This window comes from Argentina silus (assembly GCF_951799395.1).
Source record: "Argentina silus genome assembly, contig: scaffold_186, whole genome shotgun sequence".
In the NCBI taxonomy this organism is placed as follows: Eukaryota; Metazoa; Chordata; class Actinopteri; order Argentiniformes; family Argentinidae; genus Argentina; species Argentina silus.
This window is the reverse complement of record NW_028153154.1, coordinates 41,001-64,778: the sequence shown is the minus strand read 5'-3', so window position 1 is coordinate 64,778 and position 23,778 is coordinate 41,001. Positions and strand designations below refer to the sequence as shown.

At 41.7% G+C, this 23,778-nt stretch overlaps 1 protein-coding gene across 2 annotated transcripts in view; it reads left to right on the top strand.

The window, feature by feature from the left end:
• Window positions 1–23,191, top strand: part of LOC310824404 (calcium-transporting ATPase type 2C member 1) — a 29,326-nt gene extending 6,135 nt beyond the window's left edge. Inside the window, exons 3-26 of one of the 2 annotated variants that reach the window (XM_083697657.1) lie at window positions 744–833; window positions 2,175–2,210; window positions 2,535–2,596; window positions 2,820–2,928; window positions 3,616–3,771; window positions 4,072–4,140; window positions 4,322–4,397; window positions 4,540–4,606; window positions 5,683–5,807; window positions 6,406–6,503; window positions 7,783–7,878; window positions 8,076–8,165; window positions 8,759–8,863; window positions 11,079–11,235; window positions 11,544–11,714; window positions 11,939–12,036; window positions 14,052–14,102; window positions 14,343–14,509; window positions 14,806–14,874; window positions 15,361–15,477; window positions 16,594–16,741; window positions 19,065–19,160; window positions 19,595–19,736; window positions 20,403–23,191. In XM_083697657.1, coding sequence (XP_083553783.1) covers window positions 744–833; window positions 2,175–2,210; window positions 2,535–2,596; window positions 2,820–2,928; window positions 3,616–3,771; window positions 4,072–4,140; window positions 4,322–4,397; window positions 4,540–4,606; window positions 5,683–5,807; window positions 6,406–6,503; window positions 7,783–7,878; window positions 8,076–8,165; window positions 8,759–8,863; window positions 11,079–11,235; window positions 11,544–11,714; window positions 11,939–12,036; window positions 14,052–14,102; window positions 14,343–14,509; window positions 14,806–14,874; window positions 15,361–15,477; window positions 16,594–16,741; window positions 19,065–19,160; window positions 19,595–19,736; window positions 20,403–20,527 — 2,520 coding nt within the window. In that variant the 3' untranslated portion in view covers window positions 20,528–23,191. Of the gene's footprint in view, window positions 1–743; window positions 834–2,174; window positions 2,211–2,534; window positions 2,597–2,819; window positions 2,929–3,615; window positions 3,772–4,071; window positions 4,141–4,321; window positions 4,398–4,539; window positions 4,607–5,682; window positions 5,808–6,405; window positions 6,504–7,782; window positions 7,879–8,075; window positions 8,166–8,758; window positions 8,864–11,078; window positions 11,236–11,543; window positions 11,715–11,938; window positions 12,037–14,051; window positions 14,103–14,342; window positions 14,510–14,805; window positions 14,875–15,360; window positions 15,478–16,566; window positions 16,742–19,064; window positions 19,161–19,594; window positions 19,737–20,402 lie in introns of those variants that run through there. The other variant, XM_083697658.1, reaches the window with a different exon arrangement.
• Window positions 23,192–23,778: the final 587 nt, after the last annotated feature.

Genomic DNA, 23,778 nt, shown 5'->3' with positions numbered 1-23,778 from the left:
AGGTCTAATCTGATACATATATTTTTTACTGCTTGTCTCTCAGTGAAACAATTCTTTGGATTTGATCATGCGTCAAAGTGTTTGAGAACCACTAGCTTATGGGTCATGTCACCATCATACTGTATATCCCTCGCTCATAAGACAGTTAGCCCTGGTGGGCTGTAATGGACCATCCACTCCTACCAACATGATTCAGGAAACTAGCCCACTGGAAGCCACAGACCTAGTACTCAAATGTCACTCCAACCTTCTGATTATTAAATATCCATGTTATCGAAGCCTGGCAATTACTTTTACACTTGGTGCTTTGTCCTCTCACATCCCCTCGCAATTACCCTGTCAAAGGAAGTGATGTCATCACAGCACTGTCAATTGGCTAATAAGCGGTTAGTCCCGAAAATGGTAACCTAGGACTGTCAGCTCTTGCTGAGCAGAGCCACGCACACAGTTACTCTGCCAGAGAGAGTCATTCCAGCTGTTTCTCTCTCATTGTCTGCTTGCTAGGATTAACATGCAGAGATGTCACAGAGTGATTTAGATTTCGTGCGTAATTTGCGACATTACTGTGTAGCTACTGTAGTTGAGGTTTCCCATGTTATTGAAAGTGTCGATGTGTAGGTGACAGTGAGACCTTTTCAGATTGACCCGTCAGATGTTGGGACGTTGGTATTATTTTTTGCATTGTCACAGCTGAATGTTGACAATGATGATAATGATGATGATTTGTCTCTTTCTCCCCCCAGTTTAAAGACCCTCTCATCATGTTACTACTGGCCTCCGCTGTCATAAGTGTGCTAATGCACCAGTTTGATGACGCCATCAGCATTACAGTGGTAAGTAAAGCCAGCCCATGAACATACAGTGCCCTGCATACTGTAAGTAATGGGACAAAGTTTGGATTTTAAATCAAACAATTACTATGAGGTTAAAGTAGAGATTCCCAGCTTTTATATGATAGTATTTGTGTACATATTGGTTTCACCATTCAGAAACCTTTTAGTCCCCCTATTTTAGGGTACCCAAAAGTAGTGAGACAATTGGCTTGACGGGTGTCTCTGGTTCGTCAGGTGTGTTCCGTCACATCATTTATGTAGTCATAAGAGCTCTCAATGTCTAGTATTGATTCTAGGCTTTGCATTTGCCTTTGGATTCTGTCAACATGAGGACCAAAGAGACATCAATGAAAGTCATGGAAGCCATTATGAAATATCTGGAAAAAAATCTAAAGAAACATAGCCAAAAAATCTAAAGAAACATAACAAAACCTTAAACCTACCAAAATTAACAGTTTGAACGGCACTTCATCATACAGCAGAACAATGGCCCAAAACATGCTGCCAGTTAAGTTGTTGGCTGGCCAAGTCAATCTCCAGATCTAAATCCTATTGAACATGTATTTCATTTTCTGAAGAGGAGACTGAAGGCAAAACGTCCTCAAAACAAACAACAACTGAAGATGGCTGCTGTACAGGCTTGGCAGAGGATCACTGGAGAATATACCCAGCATCTGGTGGGGTCAATGGGTTGCAGACTTCAGGCAGTTATTGAATGAAAAGGATTGTTGAGCAAATACTAAACACTTAATTTGGACATTATATTACTTTTTGTGCCCTGAAATAGGGGGACTATGTATAAAAAGGGTTGTAATTTCTGTTCGGTTGTAAAATCTGAAAAAAGAAAACATTGAATTAAAGCTCATGATCTCTACTTAAACCATAGTAATCGTTTCATCTCTAGAGTGGAGATAACATAAGACAAAATGTTTCCTCTTTCCAATACTTATGGAGGTGTGTGTTAAAAACAAATTTAAATAGATTTTCTATCATTTCAGAATGGGTTAGGGTGCCGTATCGGTGTATTATAGTATGAATATGTGCTATATATATTTCTATAAAAGGCCAATATTGTTTGATAATATCGGTGCTCCTACATATCTGTCAGACTCTAATTCTGATGCACTTGATTAGTATCATGAGAAACTCCTGACTGTTGAAGCAAGGCCTCCATGTCAATAGGTCAGCCATGTGCACAAAGTATGCAATAAAAGTTGATCACTGCCACTAAGCCATTGTCTTTCTCTCTGTCTGACTCACTCTCTCTCTCTTTCTCTCTCTCTCTCACTCTCTCCCTCACTCTCTCCCCCCTCACGCTTTTTCTCATTTTCTCCTAAACAGGCCATTATAATTGTTGTTACAGTTGCCTTTGTCCAGGTGAGTCCTGTATTTTCCTCCATTTTTTTGACAGTGAGTCACGCTGGCTGTTTGCCAATGGAATAAAAGTGATGGAGAGTGAACAATGGAAATTTATGGGCTTTCCAGCGTTTTTGAAGGCTTGAGAAATGAAGACACAGTACTAGAGTTACTTCAGCATCAATGTGTTATGCATGCTTGCGTGTGTTTTGTTTGTAATACTGTATGCATTAGAGATAGTATGCAATAGTAATATATAGCTTTTTGTTGGTCTGTTTTAATGTGCATTAGTGTGTATTTCAGGTGAGTGTGTTGGTAACTGTGGTAACTGTCTCTCTTTTGAAGGAATACCGCTCTGAGAAGTCCCTTGAGGAGCTTGGGAAACTTGTGCCTCCAGAATGCCACTGGTGAGGGGGGAGAGAGAGAGAGAGATATTTCCACTTCAAACATGATCCATAGGCCTAGATTTGCACTTCAAATACAACCCACAGACCCCTCCCCCACACACACACATGTACGCTCGCGCGCACACACAAGGAAGGCTCCTAATCCAAGCTGTTACCCCTGGACAATGTGGAAATGTTTCAAGTCAGCTGGAAATCTGTATTCATTCTCTCTCTCTCTCTCTAGTGTGAGGGAAGGACACTTGGAGCACCTGTTGGCTCGAGAGCTGGTCCCTGGAGACACAGTCTGCCTGTCTGTTGGGGAGAGAGTGCCAGCTGACCTACGCCTCTTTGAGGTACACTGTTACACACACACACACACACACTAGGGCTAAGTCGACTCCAAGTCATAATCTTTATCGAATGTATTATTTTTTTATCTTTAAAAATGAAAGTTGTGTCTCCCCTAGGGACTTCATTAACAATATTCAATCTAACACCATGATTAGGCCTAAAGCAAATGTATCTGTGCAACGCTGACATCAAATATCACAAAATATATATCGTATCAGCATTCAAATGTGAATGTCAGACAGATGAAACAGAAAAGGCTACTTGATTTTGTCGTCCGCTGACAACTTTAATGGATCAAGCTGTGGTGGCGGGAGATTGGTCAGCACCAGGTTTTGTCCCGACACGCAAACTGCAGCTTATACAGGCTGCAACTAACTTTTGATGGGTCGTCAACATGATGTTCCTGTTTCAAGTTTGTCATCTTTTACCAAATAACCAACTGTATGCCAGGCCACACAATTAAACCTTGCTTTTGGTCTCACTCACACACAATTACACACTGGTATTTTTTCGATCAAATAATTTCTCTGAATGGTCTTCATATTGAATACAGCCTCATTGCTTATACACTAGAGTGTCTCTAGTTCTCCTTGAAAAATAGAACCAGCTCACAGCGCAAGTCCTTACTTAAATTGACCTGCCACAGTGACCCTTGACCTCACCCCCCAACCCCTTCTTCTGTGCCCCAGGCCACTGACCTATCCGTGGACGAGTCCAGTCTAACGGGAGAGACCACGCCCTGCTCAAAGTCCACGTCACATCAGTCGGCCGCCAACAACGGTGACATCACTTCACGCAGCAATGTGGCCTTTATGGGCACCCTGGTGCGGTGTGGCAAGGCCAAGGTAAAGAAAAGTTCTCTCTAAAAGAAGGCTGGGTGACAATAATCTCAAATCATGTCAATGAATCATCCCTCAAAAGGGAAATGCAAAGGAGGGAGAGCAAATATTTGTATATATTGTAATGCTAAATTATAGGTCACTTCACTTATTAAAGATTCATTGAACTAAGCACCACATATAATAAATAGAAACTATTTGATACAATATGATTTCCTTGTAAATACCAACTGTGTTAATAGTACAGTCAGATAGAACAGCACCAATATGTTTGTCATTTATATTATGTTATTTTGTGTTTCACAGGGCATTGTCATAGGAACAGGAGAAAATTCTGAATTTGGCGAGGTGTTTAAGATGATGCAAGCAGAAGAGGTATTCGTATTTATACAATTGGTAGAATAGAACTCATGTGAACTGACAAAGGAATGTCTATTTACTCATGTTTGGTAATATTTGTCTCACAGTTATTTTGTTTTTGGTTTGTTTTTGTTTTTCTGAAATCTTTTAAATGTTATTTTTTTGTTGTTGTTGTTTTTTACATTCTTCTGAATAGGCCCCAAAAACACCTTTGCAAAAAAGCATGGACCTACTCGGAAAACAGCTCTCACTCTACTCCTTTGGAATCATCGGTAGTTTTTAACTCTTGGGCTATTACATTTTCTTGTTAACTTTTTAGCTTCTTCAATAGTTATTTTGAATAGACAATACTGTTTGCTTGACTTCTGCTCTAAGCACATCGATGCAGCTAAGGCGTGTTGCCATGGGTTTCAGGGGTTATCATGCTGGTTGGCTGGCTCCAAGGGAAACGCATACTAGACATGTTCACCATCGGTGTCAGGTAAGTCGAAATTTGTACATTATGGATGGGTAAATGATGTACACATATCGGTACCTATGTAGCCTAAAACAATACTTTCTAGCCTGTCCTTAGCTATGGGCTATTTTTGTTGTACTGTGGAAGATTGTACTGTTGTACTGTTGTGGCAGATCTTCTCTTATACACAGAATACACAGAAGAGCAATAGACCATGTCAAACTCACCAGGGCAGTAAACTTACTGTTGTCTGATAACAAAAAAGTGTCTGATTTTATAATTACACTTAAAGCCACGACATGGAGCAAGAGTGTTTGAGACAGTTGGTAGCTGCAACGACAACCAACACACCTTTCCACCTTGTTAGCAGTGGTCTTCAGGAAGCTTTTCACATTGTTAGCAGTGGTCTTCAGGAAGCTTTCCACCTTATTAGCAGTGGTCTTCAGGAAGCTTTTCACATTGTTAGCAGTGGTCTTCGGGAAATGTGCCTCAAAAGGAGCCTGTGATAGGTGGGGGTATGAACACGAATGCAGCTAAATAGGATAACAAGATTTGTTGGATCTAAAGGGGGGTCAGATGACTGTGATTACGGACAATACAGATGGAACTCATGAACTGAGTTTGCATTGCTAGCCAGAGGAGGATGGTAATGTCTGGCTGAGACATAAGAGGAGGGATGGGCTCTTCTTAATGATTGTCAAACCTAACCAAACCTTCCACTTGCTATACATTGTATTGTATTATGTGTTATGGTAGGTACAAGGGTTGAGCTAAGCTTAATAGGAATTTATATGTCAGTCTTCAAGAATCAATGGATGGATGTATATCATGGATTAACATGACAATAGAAACAGCAAAACAAATCTCAGATTGTGCTTTCAAGAAAAACTCCATGCCAGACTGCATATTACAAAGTCCACATATTTGATGATTAGTTTGGTTTGCAAATCAGTGTTGCATGGTGTGTGCAGAGAGATTTTATTGCTCTTTTTCATTCATTTGCACGAGCAGTATAAATTATCTTTTATTTTGATAATTATGGAGTTGGTGTTCCTTTCTCTCTTACTCCCACCCAATCTCAACCTACCTACCCACTCCAGCTTGGCAGTGGCTGCCATCCCAGAGGGCCTGCCCATCGTGGTGACTGTCACCCTGGCCCTGGGCGTCATGAGGATGGTGAAGAAACGAGCCATCATCAAGAAGCTGCCCATTGTTGAAACACTGGGTAAGAATCTGGTGGATGTTCCATTCAGTATGATTCAATTCTGTGCTGCTCAGCTCTGCGTTAGATGTGTGTGGGTGTGGATGTATGTGCATTATCCAGAGTATAATACACTGGTATTATACTGGTATTTTCCCACATGTGTTTTACTTAAAGTTGTCAGTGATTTTTTTTAAACATTTTTTAAGTAATAAATTCTTAATTATGATGTCACTAAATACCTTTATGAGAGTAGAACATGTGTTATACCTCTTCATAACCAATGTAATTAGGACTTATTACTGTATAGTTTGTCTTTGTTGTAATTTTTTGGTGGAGATTTTGGAAACAAATGATCATGTTCTGAAAATGTAATGCTCAGGGAATTCATTCATTGAGCACAACATTGAGCACACCAGGTAGGTCATAGAAATCTCGTGCTGTTTGCATGTTAAACGGCATTTTCCCCATTGTTTAAATGGTGTTGGTGACCCTGCATGCAGAATCGCTGCTTAAAACAGGTTTACTGTTTCAAGTTGACGTCATGAAGACCTAGCTAGGGACCAAACGTTGTTTTTGTTTGTGTCTGTATGTCTCATTACCCCTCTATTCTACCCACAAGGCTGCTGCAACGTCATCTGCTCAGACAAAACGGGGACTCTGACCAAGAACGAAATGACTGTCACCCACCTGTTCACGTCAGACGGCCTCCATGCTGAGGTATGGACGACACAGGCCTCTTCTTCACCTCATTAAAGAAACATTTGAGCTATTGTAACCACGGTTAGAAAGTTATTAGTGGTCTTTGTTAGTAGTCCTTCTGTAGTAGAAATGACTGACAGTGCTAACATTTGTGTTCCATGTAACAAAATAATCACGAAAATAAACGAGAGAATAGTTTATGATTGCAGAGCCTTGCTTAATCAGCTTGCTAGATACATTAACTCCTTGCACGAATGACAGAATAGCTCCTATATTTGGCTCCAAGAATTGATTAACAGATCAGGTCATGAATTACAGGGACATGAAGAGTGGAAATTGTTTAAATGTCTAGTTATCTTAACAGGGACCACCTTGTGTTTTTCAGATATCCTTATATACTCTCGTACTGTTTGTTGTAGTCATCACTCATTCTCTCATGCGTAATATCCGACAGTGCAGAGAATCATGGGAAAATGCAACTTTGATAATGCAACCTAAATAAATAAATATAAATAAGCTTTGATATGATTCTATGGATTACAGAATAAAGTTAGGAATTTTCATGCAAGATCTGGACAGCAATTTTGAGGGTTTAGGTAAAACATTGGTGAAGTGTCCCTTTAAGATCACACTATGACATACGATTACACAGTGACTATTGAATGAATTGAACTGTTTTGGAAACTATAATCTAATTCTTCTGTTAATAAGCATGATAGGATTCCCTCAAATGCTATATAGGCTATAGGAGATGTCCAGACCTCGGTAAAAGTAGTATCAGAGCTGTCTTTCCTTAGTGGGCTTGGTTAAGCTTGCCTCACACGCATGCACTTATTGAACTAGTCTATTCTCATCTGTACTCTCAGATGCATATCAAGTATTTCAATAAAACAATTACTGACTTTGTTATGGAGGTGTCAACCGGGCAAGGCTGCATCATAAAGACAATTTAAAAAAAAAAAGGTGTAGAAATGCAAGATGATGAATCAGAAAAGAAGTCAAGTAAGATGTTTTCCTGTTGTCCAGTGAGTGTTTTTGTGGTGTTTTTGTGTATTTGTGGTGTGGTAGCTTCCATTGTTCAAGGTCCAGTATGTAGATTTCAGCTTTAAAATGCTGAAATACTGGAATGAGATTGCATGATAAAGAACATTCTGAAATCGAATGTTGAGGTCAAGCACCAGACTCACCGGCAAATATTAGAATTAGAAAACGGCGCATTTTTTAATGTGTGTGGCCACAGACCTTAAAACGACATTGTTCACCTATAAGCGTTGTCCTCCATTTTGTGGTTCTCCAGGTGACGGGTGTGGGTTACAACGGAGCAGGAGAGGTCTTTCTGGATGGGGAGGTGGTCCACGGCTTCTCTAACACCTCCGTCAGCAAGATCGTGGAGGTGAGAGGACAGGAACTGTCCGCGGGATCATCCCAGTGGTCTAAAATGTCTTCCTCTCCTCAACGCTTAAAGATGACAGACAGGAAGCCTATTTGCACTATTGAAATGCATCCTGTGACGGTATGAGGAAAGGTTGGCTCTGTTCTGGTTTCACCTCTGTCTGATGTCATATCCTCTGTCTGTCTGCGTTCTGATAGGCTGGTTGCATATGCAATGATGCTGTCATCAGGAACAACACGCTAATGGGACGCCCCACCGAGGGAGCTCTCATTGCCCTGGCCATGAAGGTAAACACAAACATACATACACGCACACACACACACACACACACACACAATGCAATGCAATGCCTGTATGCGTACGTAGGTGTAAGGACAGAGATAAAAATTGTTTCCTAGTAAGCGTTACGGTCGCTTTGGGGTTATGTGGTGACCAGCGAGGATACACACTCCCAGCAGCCCTGTTCTCAGAGTGGTAAATTGGGCCGTGAGAATGTGACAAGAAAACAAACAAGTCCGTAGGAAGGGAGAGAAACACACGCACACACTCACTGTCACTCTCAAAGCCAGGCAGAAACACATTCACAAACACACACAACTACATGGATAGAAGTTGGATACCGTTTGGTTAGCTAGTAACCAGCCGAACACTAAACAAATTGACCACCCTATATATAGTGTATGTATAATATGTGCATTTGTGTGTGCGTGGGCATGTGGACCGCTCTGTGTGTATGTGTTCTTTGTACTTCCAAAATATCATCTGTATGCGTGTGTGAGTTCTTGGCATCCCTAACTTGTCTGTGGATCAAAAATTTGATTTTGTGTCTCGACTTTGCATCTTCTCAATGTTTATCCAAATGTTCTGTATGTGTGTCTAGATGGGTGTGGAGGGCTTGCAGCAGGAGTATGTACGACGTGAGGAGCACCCTTTCAGCTCAGAGCAGAAGTGGATGGCCGTCCGTGCAGTCCACCGCACTCAGCAGGTCAGCCCACAGCATTCACCTCCTCATCCCTCCTCATTCCTCCGCATTCACCTCCTCATCCCTCATTCTTCGCATTCACCTCCTCAGTCCTCCTCATTTACCTCCCCAGCCCACAGTATTCAACTCCTCAGTCCTCCTCTTTCTCTCTTCATGCTGCGTCCTCAATGACACCCAAACACAGTAGAGGTCCTCAATGACACCCTAACACAGTAGAGGTCCTCAATGTCACCATTTTTTCACATTTACATTTTAGACATTTAGCAGACGCCTTTATCCAAAGGGACACAAAGTATTCGTCTAAAGTAAATGAATCATCTATACATCAGTCATCATAAGAAAAACAAATCTATGCTAGGACCAGGGGCCATTGGTAGTCACAATGCTAGAAGAAGGAAGGGTTACTTTTATTTTTTATTATTATTTTATTTTTTCATTATTATTTACAGTTGAGAAACTGTACAGGGGGGTAGTGGGGATGAAGAGGTCTTTAGTAGGGACAGTCAAGATATAGCCTGAAGAGATGGGATTTCAGTCTACAGCAGAAGATAGGAAGTGACTCTGCAGTCCTGACAGCAGTGGGTAGCTCGTTCCACCACTGGGACGCCAGGACAGAGAAAAGCCGTGACCAGATAGTGCGACCACTGTATCCTCGTAGAAGCGGCGGTGCCAGGCAGCCAGCCGAGGTGGAAGAACGGAGTGATCAGGCAGGAGTTTGGGGGCTGATCATTGCTTGCAAGTAGAGAGAGGCTGTTCCCTTTGCCACCCAGTAGACAAGCATCAGGGTCTTGAATCTGATGCGAGCTGCTAATGGCAGCCAATAAAGGGTGCGAAGGAGGGGGGTGACATGGGAGAATTTGGGGAGATTGAACCCCAGACGGGCAGCAGCATTCTGGATGTCTGATGGCGAAGGCGGGGAGCCCGGCCAAGAGTGCATTGCAGTAATCAAGGCGGAAGATCACTAGTGCCTGGACCAAGAATTGTGCTGCTTCTCTCGTGAGGAATGGACGTATCCTTCTGATGTTGTAAAGGAAGAATCTACAGGAGCGTGCTGTCACTGTCATGTTCGCCGCACAGGATAAGTAGTTGTCAAGGATCACCCCAAGATTCTTGGCTGTCTGGGAGGAGGTGGAGTTCTCTACCGTGATGGAGAAGTCTTGAGAGGGCAGGCTTTCCCAGGGAGGAAGAGCAGCTCAGTCTTGTAAAGGTTGAGCTTGAGGTGGTGGGCCAATCAGAAATGTCTGCAAGACACGCAAAGACGCGGGTCACCACCTGTGAGTCAGAGGTGGGGGAAGAGAGAAAGAGTTGAGTGTCATCTGCGTAGCAGTGGTAGGAGAAACCATGTGAGGAGAGATTTGGTATAAAGGGAGAACACGTCACCTGGTAAGAGCAATCGGCCATGTAGGATGCAAACCAGGAGCGTGCAGAGCCAGAGATGCCCAGTTCTGAGAGGGTGGAGAGACAGATTTGGTGGTTTACTGTGTTGAATGCAGCAGACAGGTCCAGAAGAATAAGAACAGAGGAGAGGGAGGAAGCTCGAGCAGAGTGGAGGGCTTCCGTGACAGCAAGGAGAGCAGTCTTAATAGAGTGCCCAGCCTTAAAGCTGGATTGGTGAGGGTCAAGGAGGTTGTTCTAAAGGAGATAGTGAGACAGTTGGTTAGAGACAACACATTCAAGGGTTTTAGCTGAGTAGGGACTTAAGTACCTTGCAGTAGAGAAGTATCAGCCCCTCCCACTAGAGATTCGGAAAATGGTGTCAATGTGCCCGAAAACGTCGACAGAGCAACAGACCAGGGGTTGTATATGATCCACATTTTATACCAAAGTATGGATATTAAGACCAAATGAAAGCCCATATTGACTACAGGGATGTCACAGGTACATTTTAAGTGTTTCAAAATGGATGTGTGCACCTTTTGCAGAACATGCAAAGATTTCGGGAAAGGGCACGACAAATCGATGAGTCATGTTTCATGGCTAGAGACACTAGAGATGTTTAAAAAAAACAAGAAAATGCTCACCATAATCTGGTGAGGTGCAGGCTGCCAGTTGAAACTTAATGCTGATTATTTACACAACGTTCAGCAAGCTGCTGCCTTCAAGGTTTCAATCATGGCTAAAGACACCCAAGACATGATGACGTCTCCATTTTATGTTCATTACAATTGATTTGTGGTGTTTTCTCTCCATGTGGTTCCCTGTGTTGTGTTGACCTCAGGACAAGCCTGGCGTGTATTACATGAAGGGGGCCTACGAGCAGGTTATCCGCTTCTGCAGCTCCTACAACAGCAGAGGTGTCACACTGCCTCTCAGCAGCCAGCAGAGGGAGCTCTACCAGCAGCAGAAGAGCTACATGGGCACTGCGGGCCTCCGAGGTAATGGGGATCGTGGTGAAGGTCGCTACTTTGCACTTGACAGTATTTTACTCAAAAATCATTTTCAAGTATATTTCAGTCCACCATAATGTGAAAGCCTCACAGATAGCACATTCCCCCGGTCTTTGTATTGTAAACTACAGCCAAGTTTTATGCAATGGTCCACCAGATCTTCCATTTGGCCGGATGTGTCAGGGAATTAGATGAACTCTCCCTTTGACCTACCAAAGCCGTTGCTTTAAATACCTCATATGCTAAGTTCTTGTAGTTTGAATAAAATAAAGATGATTGTCCCTGTTGTTGTGCAGTTCTGGCATTTGCGTCAGGCTCGGAGTTGGGCAACCTGGTGTTCCTGGGCCTGATGGGCATCATTGACCCGCCCAGGTCAGGGGTCAAAGAGGCAGTGGGCATGCTCATCAGCTCGGGCGTGGCCATTAAGATGATCACAGGAGACTCCCAGGAGACTGCAGTGTCTATCGGTGAGGACTCTCACACTCTCTCTCCTCCGTCTGTGTCTCTCCTGTGTGTCTCTCTCCCCTGTCTTTATCTCTCTCCTGTATGTCTCTCTCCCCCCATCCTATTCCCCTTATGTCTCTCTTTTCCCATGCCTTGGTTCTACAAGTGTGTGTGTTATTTATTGCACAGAAACGTTTAGGCAAAATTAATGATGAAATGCAATGTGTGTGTGCGGGTCTATCCTCAGCCAGTCGTCTGGGTCTGTACACCAAAGGTTCCCAGTCTCTGTCTGGAGAGGAGGTTGACCAGATGGACCTTCACCAGCTGTCTCAGACAGTGTCCAGGGTACGAGCCTGCACACACAATCTCTGTCTTTCTACTGATTTATAAGGATTTAGATGAGAAGAACACAAATTAAGTGTTAACACGGAACACAGATTAAGCATAATCCCAGACAAAATGCGTCTTCAATGGAAATTTAGCATAAATTACTTCTTCTTATGATGACTGATGGATAGATGATTCACTTAATTAAATACATGTATTTGTTGTAAGTCGCTTTGGATAAAGGCGTCTGCTAAATACTGTAAATGTAAAATGTAAAGAACAGTGAGCTAGAGTAGGGTTTGGTCCATGTTCAATATTCTAGAATATTGTAATATTTGTACTGTAGCATATGTAGTGCTATTGTATAGCGCTTTAAACTCTAGATATGTGCATAACTACAAGTGCTGTGTCCCGCTGTTTTTGAGATGCAAAGCACGTTTAGCCGTAAAACCATCTTTTGTTTCACCATACTACATACACCAGCCATACACAGTTCAGTTATTTTTGCTCATGCTGGCATGTCTTCAACAATTAACAATATTATCATATATACTGCTCCCGAATAGTCGCCTAGTCAATTGGTTGGTCAGTAGACCCTTGGTCGGCTAAATTTAGTTTGGTCGAATCATTGCAGGGCAAATAAATAAATAAATATTTTCCTATCTATGTTAACCACAGGAATATTCATTTATCATGAAAAATGTAATACATATTTTTTTAAAGATAAATCACGCAACAAACTCTTTATGATATTGCCCCCCAATAACACTGTCAGTGTATTTTCTTGTGCGGGGGCCCTCAAGCATATTTCACAGCCTCTCTGCAGCCCAGCAAATATTGACTTGGTGAGGCCTGTGCACTTGTCCACCTCTCCTTTTGAACTTGCATGCCCTATCAAAAGACACCTACATACAGTGCCTTCGGAAAGTATTCAGACCCCTTCACTTTTTCCACATTTTGTTGTGTTATAGACTCAATTTAAAATGGATTAAATTAAAAGAATTTGTTATCAATCCACACACAATACCCCAGAATGACAAAGCGAAAACATGTTTTTAGAAATTTCAGTATTTATTAAAATTGAAATACAGAAATACCTCATGTACATAAGTGTTCAGACCCTTTGCTATGACACTCTTTAAATGAGCTAAAACGCAAAAATGTCATCAACAAATCCTAATGCGAGGATAATAGTTCATGTAATTTTGGAATTAATAACTTTTGTTTTTATAGGGTCTCTGATTTGCATTGGAATCAATTACACACTGTGTGGATTAAGATGTCACTATCAACTCATAATCTTCTCTTGATCCTGACAAACTCCCCAGTCCCTGCCGGTGACAAACATACCCATAAAAGTGAAGGGGTCTGAATACTTTCCAAAGGCACTGTAAATGCCCTATCAAAAGACACCTACATACATGCCCTAGTGTGCCAGTCGTCCCATGTGCCTTCTGCCCTTACATTCAGCTTTGGTAGTATGGCAGCATTCCTAGCATATAAAGGAGGACCCAAACAAAGACATGCAGACTGTCTTGTTCCACACAGCCGCTACCACGATGCCGGTAAAGCAGACCATAATCAAACCAGTGCATTTTCTGATGGCCAAAAAGTCTTGTTAAATAATGAATAGCCTGTCATACATTTGTGACAATTAGTTGACTTTTTAACTGACGATTTCGACTCGCCCAAGCAATTTCTTGGTCTGGTACTCAAATTTTCGACACTAATATTTAAAATAAGTATCACCCAACCCTAAGATAGATCCACTTATCCCTTTGTCCCATAGAAATTCTTATTAACTGTGCGGAAGGATATATTTCTCTGGTTTGCTCTGTATGACCCATGTGTGCTATCCTTGCCGTCCTTGCGGTGGTGTTAATGCGTTAAAAACATCAGTTGGAAGTTGTGCAGGTGCTCAGGGAGGTGTCATGGCAGGAACAATGCAGCGCAGTGAAGGTGGCCTGCTGTGAAATGTTGCTTGTTAGCTGGAGAAGAAATAACAAGCGTCATGTGCTTTGTCACCTCCACAGGTAGCTGTGTTTTACCGGGCCAGCCCCAGAAACAAGCTGAAAATAGTGAAGGTGAGTGCTGAGATGATTGTCGGCCAGATGGCATGAGGTGTGCGTGCGTGCGTGTGTATGTGTGAGTTTGTGCGCACCAAATCCCTAGACACTTGTGTAGGGAACTGTAGGACTGAGAGGAGTATATGGTAGTCGCTCCACCTCTGTTTGGCTAGGTGGAATGTCAGCCATCTTGCTTATATCTAAATCTTTCAGATCTTAGTACTGAGGGTTGTTTCTGTTCACTTTCTCTCTCCCCAGTCCCTACAGAACATTGGTGCGGTGGTGGCCATGACAGGGGATGGCGTGAACGATGCAGTGGCGCTGAAGGCAGCCGACATTGGTGTGGCCATGGGCCAGACGGGAACTGATGTCTGCAAGGAGGCGGCAGACATGATCCTGGTGGACGATGACTTTCAGACCATCATGTGTGTAACACTCCAAAGAGTGTGTGAATGGATGAGGCAGTCAGAGGCAGTAGGGGCAGGCTTGGCATCTATCCATATCAATTGGATCGCTCCGGAAATTAAAATCTCTGTCAATATCAGTTGCATTTTTTTATGCATATGCTTATTGATTAACTGTTTCTTTATGACAAATGTTTGTTAGATGTTCAGACAGATAGGTCATACTGTTACTGTACAGTATGTTCTCCATAAATGTGCCCTCGCTAGGATACTGGCTTAATATTAACTTGTATTTCCATACTTTCGTTCCTTACTAGGTCTGCAATCGAGGAAGGGAAAGGCATTTACAACAACATTAAAAACTTTGTCCGCTTTCAGCTGAGCACGTAAGTTAAGCACTACTGTTCTATACCCACTTTTTTTTGCAAGGTTTTGCAACACCTCAACTTTCACTTATAGCTGAAAAATCAGTGACACAACTATACAGTTGTCCTGCAGCATAACTGTAGTTACATTGCATACAAGGACTTTGATACCCACAGAGGGAGTAAAGCAGAGGACACAATTTAAGATGATTTACAGATGGAAGTTTTATTCTATTTATATTATTTGTTGTATGTTCAAATACTCATTTGGGAATGGCCTTAGTCATTCATTTATCCAGGTAGTTCCTGGGATGCAGTGAATGTTTAATCAAGAGGGAGCTGTCTGACAACAGTGTGTAATTAATTGCTATCACTTATACACTGGAATACTAACTTAGACACTAGTGCAAAAGAAGTTAAATGTGTACTTTGGGCAACTCTTGTCGTTCAGCCATAGTACAAAGCAGGGCTGAGTCAACTCCTCCTCCTCCTGTTTATGTTTCCTAGGAGCATTGCAGCGCTCACGCTAATCTCCCTGGCAACACTGATGAACTTCCCCAACCCTCTGAACGCCATGCAGATCCTGTGGATTAACATCATCATGGACGGTCCTCCAGCTCAAAGGTATTAGGCCCACAGTGCATTGTGGTTACTGTAGTTTTGCTCTGTTTTCTTTCATTATTCTTAAATTCATTATTATATTCATGTTCGAAATCCCCTGAAAAATCTAGTAGGGTTTAATATTTAAAGCCGTCAAGGTTTTCTATCTTGATTTTTCAATTATTTAATTATTTTGATTCTACAATGGTACATTTTCCGATGGAAAGGTGACCTATCATAGGCGATGTTCCCTCTAAGCTGCGTGCGTGCGGGGCAACATTGCTCTATTTGTGTTATAGTTCTTGCTCCTCTAATGCACTCTCTCAAACGTGCGCTGACTCAACGGAGAAAACCTGTTGGCAGGAAATCCTACACAAAGTGTGTCTCATTATGAGTGCTGGTAACAAGTCAACTGAATACTGATATTTCAAATATGCAAACACTGCATTGTTCTTGGATATGCTTTCTGATATGTCTATATCCTACTACCAATGGGTTCTTAACAACATTAGGCCCATGATTATGTGCAGTTTAGCAAGTAGCTGTAGATAAATGGTTGCTTAGCTGATATTTTGCATTGCCACAGTACGTTTGTGATCTAATTTGCTTGAATGAATACTTTTCACATGTTGTTTGCCCATATTGACCCCCCTCAAATCTGGATCAAACACTGAACATGAATAGTTCAACACCAGAAAGCCATATACGTATCCTACAATTAAATACATGTTAGATAAAATGTAACAATAATATCTCATTACTTCTTTGATGTACATATATAATGTAAAACCGCTCAAATCAATTGATATAACAGATTATAATGTATCAGTCATTATCCACTGTAGGTTATGGTTCATAAATGTGTTTATTACTATCAACTGTAGGTTATGGTAAATATGTCTATTCTGCACAAGGCGGAAGTAGATATTTATTTTGCTCAGTGTGTAAAAGAATGTAGGCAACATTGAGCATAGGACTAAACTAATAAACAGAAACATTTCAAACCCATGATTGTGTTTGAAAGAATTAATTCAAGTGATACAATTTCAGAGTCAAAACAACAGAATCTGAAAATTGTGCATGGGGGGTGAATACTTTTTCACGTCACTGTAGCTGTTGAATGGTTGCCTGGTTCCATAGTTTGGGAGTGGAGCCGGTGGACAGGGACGTGATCAGGAAGCCTCCACGGAACGTGCGGGACAGCATTATCACCCGCAGCCTGCTGGTCAAGGTGCTACTGTCGGCCCTCATCATTGTGTGCGGCACGCTGTTTGTCTTCTGGAGAGAGGTACTGAGAGCTACAGATGCTTTATTTTACAGTCCACTTATTATCTGTGTATATCCATTTACTGAGATTGTATATGGTGAGACAGTAATAGCTAAACAATAACTTAAATTATTGAATTGCATAATTTATTTAGAAAATATCTCAACTTCTGTTGGGTTCAGTGGTGTTGTTCTAAATGCTTGGACAAAATGACATAATGCACTACCAATTTACCAATAATTTACCATAGTTGTCTATCAAAGTATAGTTGTAGTTGTCTATCACACATCTATCAACCTCTCTGGGTCCTCGATAGTGAGCAAGTGAAGCTACTTGAAAACAAATTGAACTGAAGAGTAGATACAGTAGTATGGATATTGCTCATGAAGCAAAGCATTAATGAATGTATTACTAATGGCTTAAAAGGCATACTATCATGACTTTTCTTGTGATCCAACAGTAGACTGCTCCTGCTCTCATTCAAATTAATTAAGCAATTCATTTTTTTTATCAATTACAAATAATGATATCTCTGGGGCATTGTTGCCTTCTTTGAATATATATCTGTCTTTGATGTTTGATTGTTAGTCTATGCCCTGTTATTAATAAGTATTCTCTGAGTTGAGAGAGTGTTGTGAGTGAGATCAAAGGATGCACAAGGGAAAACCAGAAGGGGAACATGGTGCCCATGTTTTTGTGTATAACTTGATTAGATTTGATTGAAAAGGAATTAATTACGAGAAAGATCATTATAACACACATTTAATCTCAAGGGGCGTAATCCAAATAAAATGTTATCGCAACCATATGTGTTTTTGCCTGTTTAATGTCAACAGGGCAGACACATTTACATTTACGTCATTTAGCAGATGCTTTTATCCAAAGCAACTTACAAATAAGTACATTAAAGTAAATCAACTATACAACAGTCATCATCAGTAAAACCTTCGATAAGAACAAGAGCCATCAGCAGTCACAGTGCTTGAGAAAGGAAGAATATTTACTAATGTAGTGGTAATGTAGGTTGTTAGGGGGTGGAGAGGTCTGAGGAGGAAAAACCCAGGTGTACCCAAAAGAGTCAGATAGTGTACCCAAAAGATAGATAGTGACTCCGCCGTCCTGACAGTGGTAAGAAGCTCATTCCAGACTGAGCAGAGCGACCACTATGTCCTCGTAGAGATGGCGGTGCCAAGCAGCCAGCAGAGGTTGAAGAGATAGGGAGTAGCTGTTGCCTTTAGCGCTCTGTAGGCAAGCACCAGGGTCTTGAATCTGATGCAAGCTGCTACTGGGAGCCAGTTAAGGGTGTGGAGGAGGGAGGTGACATGGGAGAATTTGGGGAGATGGGCTGCAGCGTTCTGGATGAGCTGCAGAGATCTGATGGCGGAGGCAGGGAGCCCGGCCAGAAGTGTCTGGATCAGGGGTTGCGCTGCTTCTCTCGTGAGGAATGGGCGTATCCTTCGAATGTTGTAGAGGAAGAATCTACAGGAGTGGGCCATCGCAGTGATGTTAGCCGCACAGGAGAATTGCAGTCTCAGTAGAGTGATCAGCCTTGAAGCCAGATTAATGTGGGTCAAGGAGATTGTTCTGAAAGAGATAATGCAAGAGTCATTTACAAACAGCATGTTCAAGAGTTTTAGATAAGAATGAAAGAAGGTATAACAGTCTGTAGTTTTGGACAACAAAACTGGGTCAAGTGATGGCTTCTTGAGAAGAGCTTTGACTCTGGCTGTCTTAAAGGCAGAGCCAGTGGTCAGGAAGGAATTGATGAGGGTGGTAAGGAAATTAAGGATGTTGTTCGAGATGGATTGGAGAATGGGTGACGGGATGGGAATGAGAGTGCAGGTGGTTGCCCGACAGGTGGTTTTAGGACATCATCAGGGGTGAGAGGGGAACGAGATGATAAACTACAGCCATATTTACTAGTAGTAGTAGTAGTGATAGCACAAGGTTGTGTGAAAGAGCTGCTAATGTCATCAACCTTCTTTACAAAGTAGGTGAAGGTCATCTGCAGAGAGGGAAGAGGGAGGGGAGGGGAAGGTGGGTTGAGGACAATGTGGCAAACCGTTTCCTTGGGTCAGAGGCAGACGGTTGAATTTTAGAATGGTAGAATGAAGCTTTGGCAGCAGTCACAGAGGAGGAGAACTTCAGGGGGAGAGAGTGATAAGATGCTAGGTCGTCAGGATGGTCAGTTTTCCTCCATTTCCTCTCAGCTGCTCGACACAACTCGTTTACAGCACAGACTCAATATTTTGAAGATATTATGGAGGGAGCATTAAAAAAGAAGAATAACTGCAGGTTGATTTTGGGATTTCTTGTTCATATGTTTTGTGTTCCTTCCCCTTAGCTTCGGGACAACTTGATCACTCCTAGAGATACCACCATGACCTTCACCTGCTTTGTGTTCTTTGACATGTTCAACGCTCTAAGTTCGCGTTCACAGGTGGGTACCGTCTGCACCTGCACAAGAGTGGAAGAACTTCTCTATGCTTCTAAGACAACACAGGTCTCGCAGTGCACAAGATAGCTTGGCATGGCTACAAAGCCTGCATTGGTTTTTTATATTGGGGCCAATCACTCCTCTGTATGAATATCAGTCATGAGGCTCCTTACCTCCTATTGTTCAATGTTTCCAACCACGCCTAGAATGGTTTATGCCGATCTCGAGTTAACAGTGCCTATAACTAGGGCTGGGAAGTTTTACAGGTCTAGTCAGAGTTATCTTACCCTTATTTTACCAGGTGAACTGAGAGCATATTCTCATTTGCAGCAACGACCTAGGGGAGAGGAGAGGGGATGAATGAGCTAATTACACACACAGACACACACACGCACACACACAACCGTAACCTTATGTTGTTTATCTCTCTCTGTTAGACTCGGATGGTGCATGAGATGGGCCTGTGCAGTAACCCGATGTTCTGTTACGCCGTGCTGGGCTCCTTCATGGGCCAGCTGCTGGTCATCTACTTCCCCCCGCTGCAAAGGGTCTTTCAGACAGAGAGTCTCAGTGTGTTGGGTAAGAAACACCACAACCCTGTCACCATGTCGCACTCAACCACGTCCCATTTTATGGCAACTTATATAACTCACTCCTGCTGCTATACCCTTGCTACCTTATGTTATTGTTATTTATTTATTTATTTATTATTATTATTATTTTTATTTATTTTTTTGATTGCATTTACACAGTTTTTTGTTGACTGATTGTCATATTGTTGAAGAGCTCTTGACCCAAGCATTGAATACCCTGTTTCCTATGTAATGACAAATAAACTTTTAATTGAATCGAATAATAAACAACATTAAAGGGGCAATATGGGATTGGTACATCCATTTTTGTACTTTTAAATTCATGATATACAGCCATTGATAGCTATTAAAGAATATAACTCTAATGAGTTTAGTCCAACTGTGTTACACCATCAAAACCAAAAATATAAGCTTGTTTTACTCTATTGTTTGTAAACAGTGTAATTCTAAACAAACACTGTAAAGCTTTAAAACCATCCATAACTCTCTTTGAATTTGAGACTGGTTACATTTCTCCAGCTGTTTACCAAAAAAAGTGTAGGGGAGACCCCTTTGTTTTTGTTTGTATCCCGATTGCCCCTTTAATATTTATTATTAGTAATAAAATAAAATCATGTGATTCGGGCCTAACAGTGTAACCTCTGCCCTGCAGATCTGCTCTTCCTGGTGGGTCTCACATCCTCCGTCTGTGTGGTCTCCGAGGCCATAAAGAAGGTTGAGAGGTGGAGGGGGGCTGAGAGAACTGCAGAGGCCCATGACTCCTTCCATGATGTATGACGCACATTGCGTTATGTGTGATAGACGATGGGAGTAGATTGGGTTGGGGAGGGTGAGCAGGGACTTGTGGTTGTCGAGAGGGGGGAGATGGGTGGGTGGGTTGTAGGTCTGAAGACGGACTGGAGAGGAAACTGTGGCAGCTGCTGGTTGCTGTTCTCTCGTGGATCACTGGATGTGGGTGACGGTGCCCCCCTGCACTGACCCCTACCCCTCACCATGAGAAGCTTTGGCGTGCTGCTTTGAGACTGTACCATCCTCCAAGACCTCAAGCTTTATTTATGAGACACTGTTTATAGAACAACTTATTATGTCTGGAACTGTAATTGCTTGTAGATTGGCTACTGGTGTCTAAGTACTACAGTCACAATCCGGAATAGACCAACTGTTGGGATTCATGAGGGTAAAGGAGTTATCTTCTAGTTCTTTTGTGTTTCTGCCGTGGTGGCTGACCATAGCTTTGTGGATCTAGGGATATGACAGCAACATGCATTCCAGCTGTCCTCACTCTAGCAATCTTCCCTATCAAGGAAAAGTGTGCAACTTTGAAAATTATTGCTTGATAATGTGTGCAATCCTTTTTTTTGTCATGTTTTGTTTGGTATTTGGTATAGACTTTTGGAGGAGTTGACCACTACATATTGTGCTTTTTGTGGTTATATACAAATATATTTTTTCTTCAAAAGATAGGGAAGGAAAACATTTTGGTTTGAGCACAAGTGGACTTGGTTTTATGTTCCGTGTGATTCCACTCGTGTTTCCATGTGGCACAATCACACCACAGTCACACCTTGCCTGGTCGCCACAGACTGTTTGGGCTGTCTTGCCAAACAGTCTGCCTTCAATTTGCTAATATCCTATCAGTAATGACCGTAAGGAGGACTTGATCCTGATTCGATCATTCCCACTGCTACCCTCTAATCGCATAGGGTTATGCAAATAAAATTGGAAACAAGTTACCAGTTTTTCAGTTTCTTCATACAAATACAAAGTACATATTACCAGCCAATTTGTCTACTGGAAAAGACAGCCAGCCAGGTGCTGCTAGTTGTTCATTTGGATGTTTGCACATTATCCTATACAAGTCTCTTAGGCATCTTAAAACATTTGCAGGGTCTCATTACGAACCGATGAGTCTTAGATTGTTGTCATGGAAACAGTTCATGTTATTCTCAACAACCAATCAGCGACTTTGTGTAAAATCTGTCTGCATGTAATCATTGTGATTACTGTGAGGCCAGACTGTTTGGCATGACTATGACCATAGTAGGAGTTGTGTGTAGGAGCACAGTGGGCGTCCTGGCAAAGTCACATCCATTCCTTTTTCCGCTGATGGAGATATCATTAAATGCAGTCTCTTAACTAGAACAGTTCTTGCATAAGTCATTTCTTATTTGGATTCAGTTCTCAAACACGTTTCTGTCTTCAAAATAGTATAGCTGTACAGACATGGTGGATCACAGCACAGCAAGTATTTATGGCATTTTAGAACTGACCGGTATGATCCCATTTCTAAACACGTCTGTTTGTGCCATCTTTTACATATGCCCAAGGTTTGCTGTCATTGAGCCTGTTTCCTCATCTGAAATGATATTGTTATGGCCCCTCCTTAACCTCACCACACACCAAACAATAACCCACTGTCCCCCTACTTCCTTAAACTCCCAATGTCTAGCCAACATGTCTAGTTCTCCTTGTTGGGAATGAACTGTTGTCTGAAACAAAGGGCACCCAGCTACAGTATGTTAACCTGTGCAGTCCATAGTCAAATGAAAGTGTGAATATGTATCTGTCCCAATGGCCCACACATAATGCACTGGTCCTACAGTATACAGTACATCTTGCCTACTGTATCTCTTGTGTTTCTGGGCCTAAAATGGCCATCTTAAGCACATTTTCTCTTTGCTCTCCTTTCAGGAGCCTCTGAGGCCTTGTTTCGGTACAGTCAGACATACCACAGTTGTATTTCACAAAGCAATAAATTAACTGGCTTATTTTGATTGATATTCAGATCAGGTCTTTCTAATGTTCTGTTTTGTTAAGAGAGCATATCGTTTTTGTACTGTATTGAATTACAATAGTTATTCCATGTGTATTTAAAGTGTAGCTTTCTTTACGAACCAGGCGATATACAGTGTAATGACATTGAAGCATTTTTTCTGTTTTTGGCTCTATACTCCAAAAGTTTTTTAACTGGATTTTAAATCAAACAATTAATATGAGCTTAAAGCCAAAAGAAGAAAAAATGCTTCACTGTCTCATTACTTACACAGGGCACTGTAAATGTGCTTTAAGTTTAACAAAGGAGCCAGTTGATTTTTGCTTCGTGAAATACTCCTTTGTGCTATGGTTAAGGAAACAGAATGACTACTAGTGGCTACGTTGATTTCGCAAACTCTTTCAATACTTTTTCTTTTCCCGATTATCTTTGTGAAGCTGTCTCTCTCTGCTTCAGTCTGTATGAAAGGTAAAATCAGCTATGCTCAAAGTCCATGATGCTTTGGTCTTATGCTACTAGTTGAAAAACAATAAGGAGACTGACTGGCAAATTCGATGTTTATTTTTATTATTTTTTATTTATGATTTGTGTGTATTACACAGCTGACGCCAGTATGTTGTGACGGTATGAGAATAAACGTGTACATTAAATTTTTTATAAATCTTTTATCAGTGTCTGCTGATGATTGACTTTACTTTGAAAGCATCACTGAAGAGAGAAACAGAAAGTGTTTCTATTATATTCCAGTAATATGGTTTGTTTAGTTTTACCAACAGGAGATCCACGGATACGATGTGACACTATAAAAATAAGAATAAAATAACTCGTTGTGAAACCCTTGACCCCCCCCCCCCCCTTTCCTGACTTTTCCTAAATGTCTGTTTTTAACATAATAGCGTTGTTACAATTTCAAAATCCTGATGACAGTGGGTTGCTGGGTTTTACAACCTGGATGGACTCCCACTGGAGTCTAACACTAACCGACTGGAGTCTGGGTTTTATCACCTAATCAAAGTTGTGGCTGAGCTATTCCCTTTGGAGGGACTTGACCATTGGGCCACTGTTGCCCTGAAGACCATGCTTTCTTTTTACCTGACACATTTGGGAAAGATTGTTCTAAGTTTACAAGCAAAGTGGCATAGAGTCTACATACTATTACCTGTCAATTTTGCTATTAAAATGTTTCTAGGCTAATTGTCCAACAATAACTGTTGGCTATTTGTTAATACTCAAATATATTACTCACGTTTTCCAT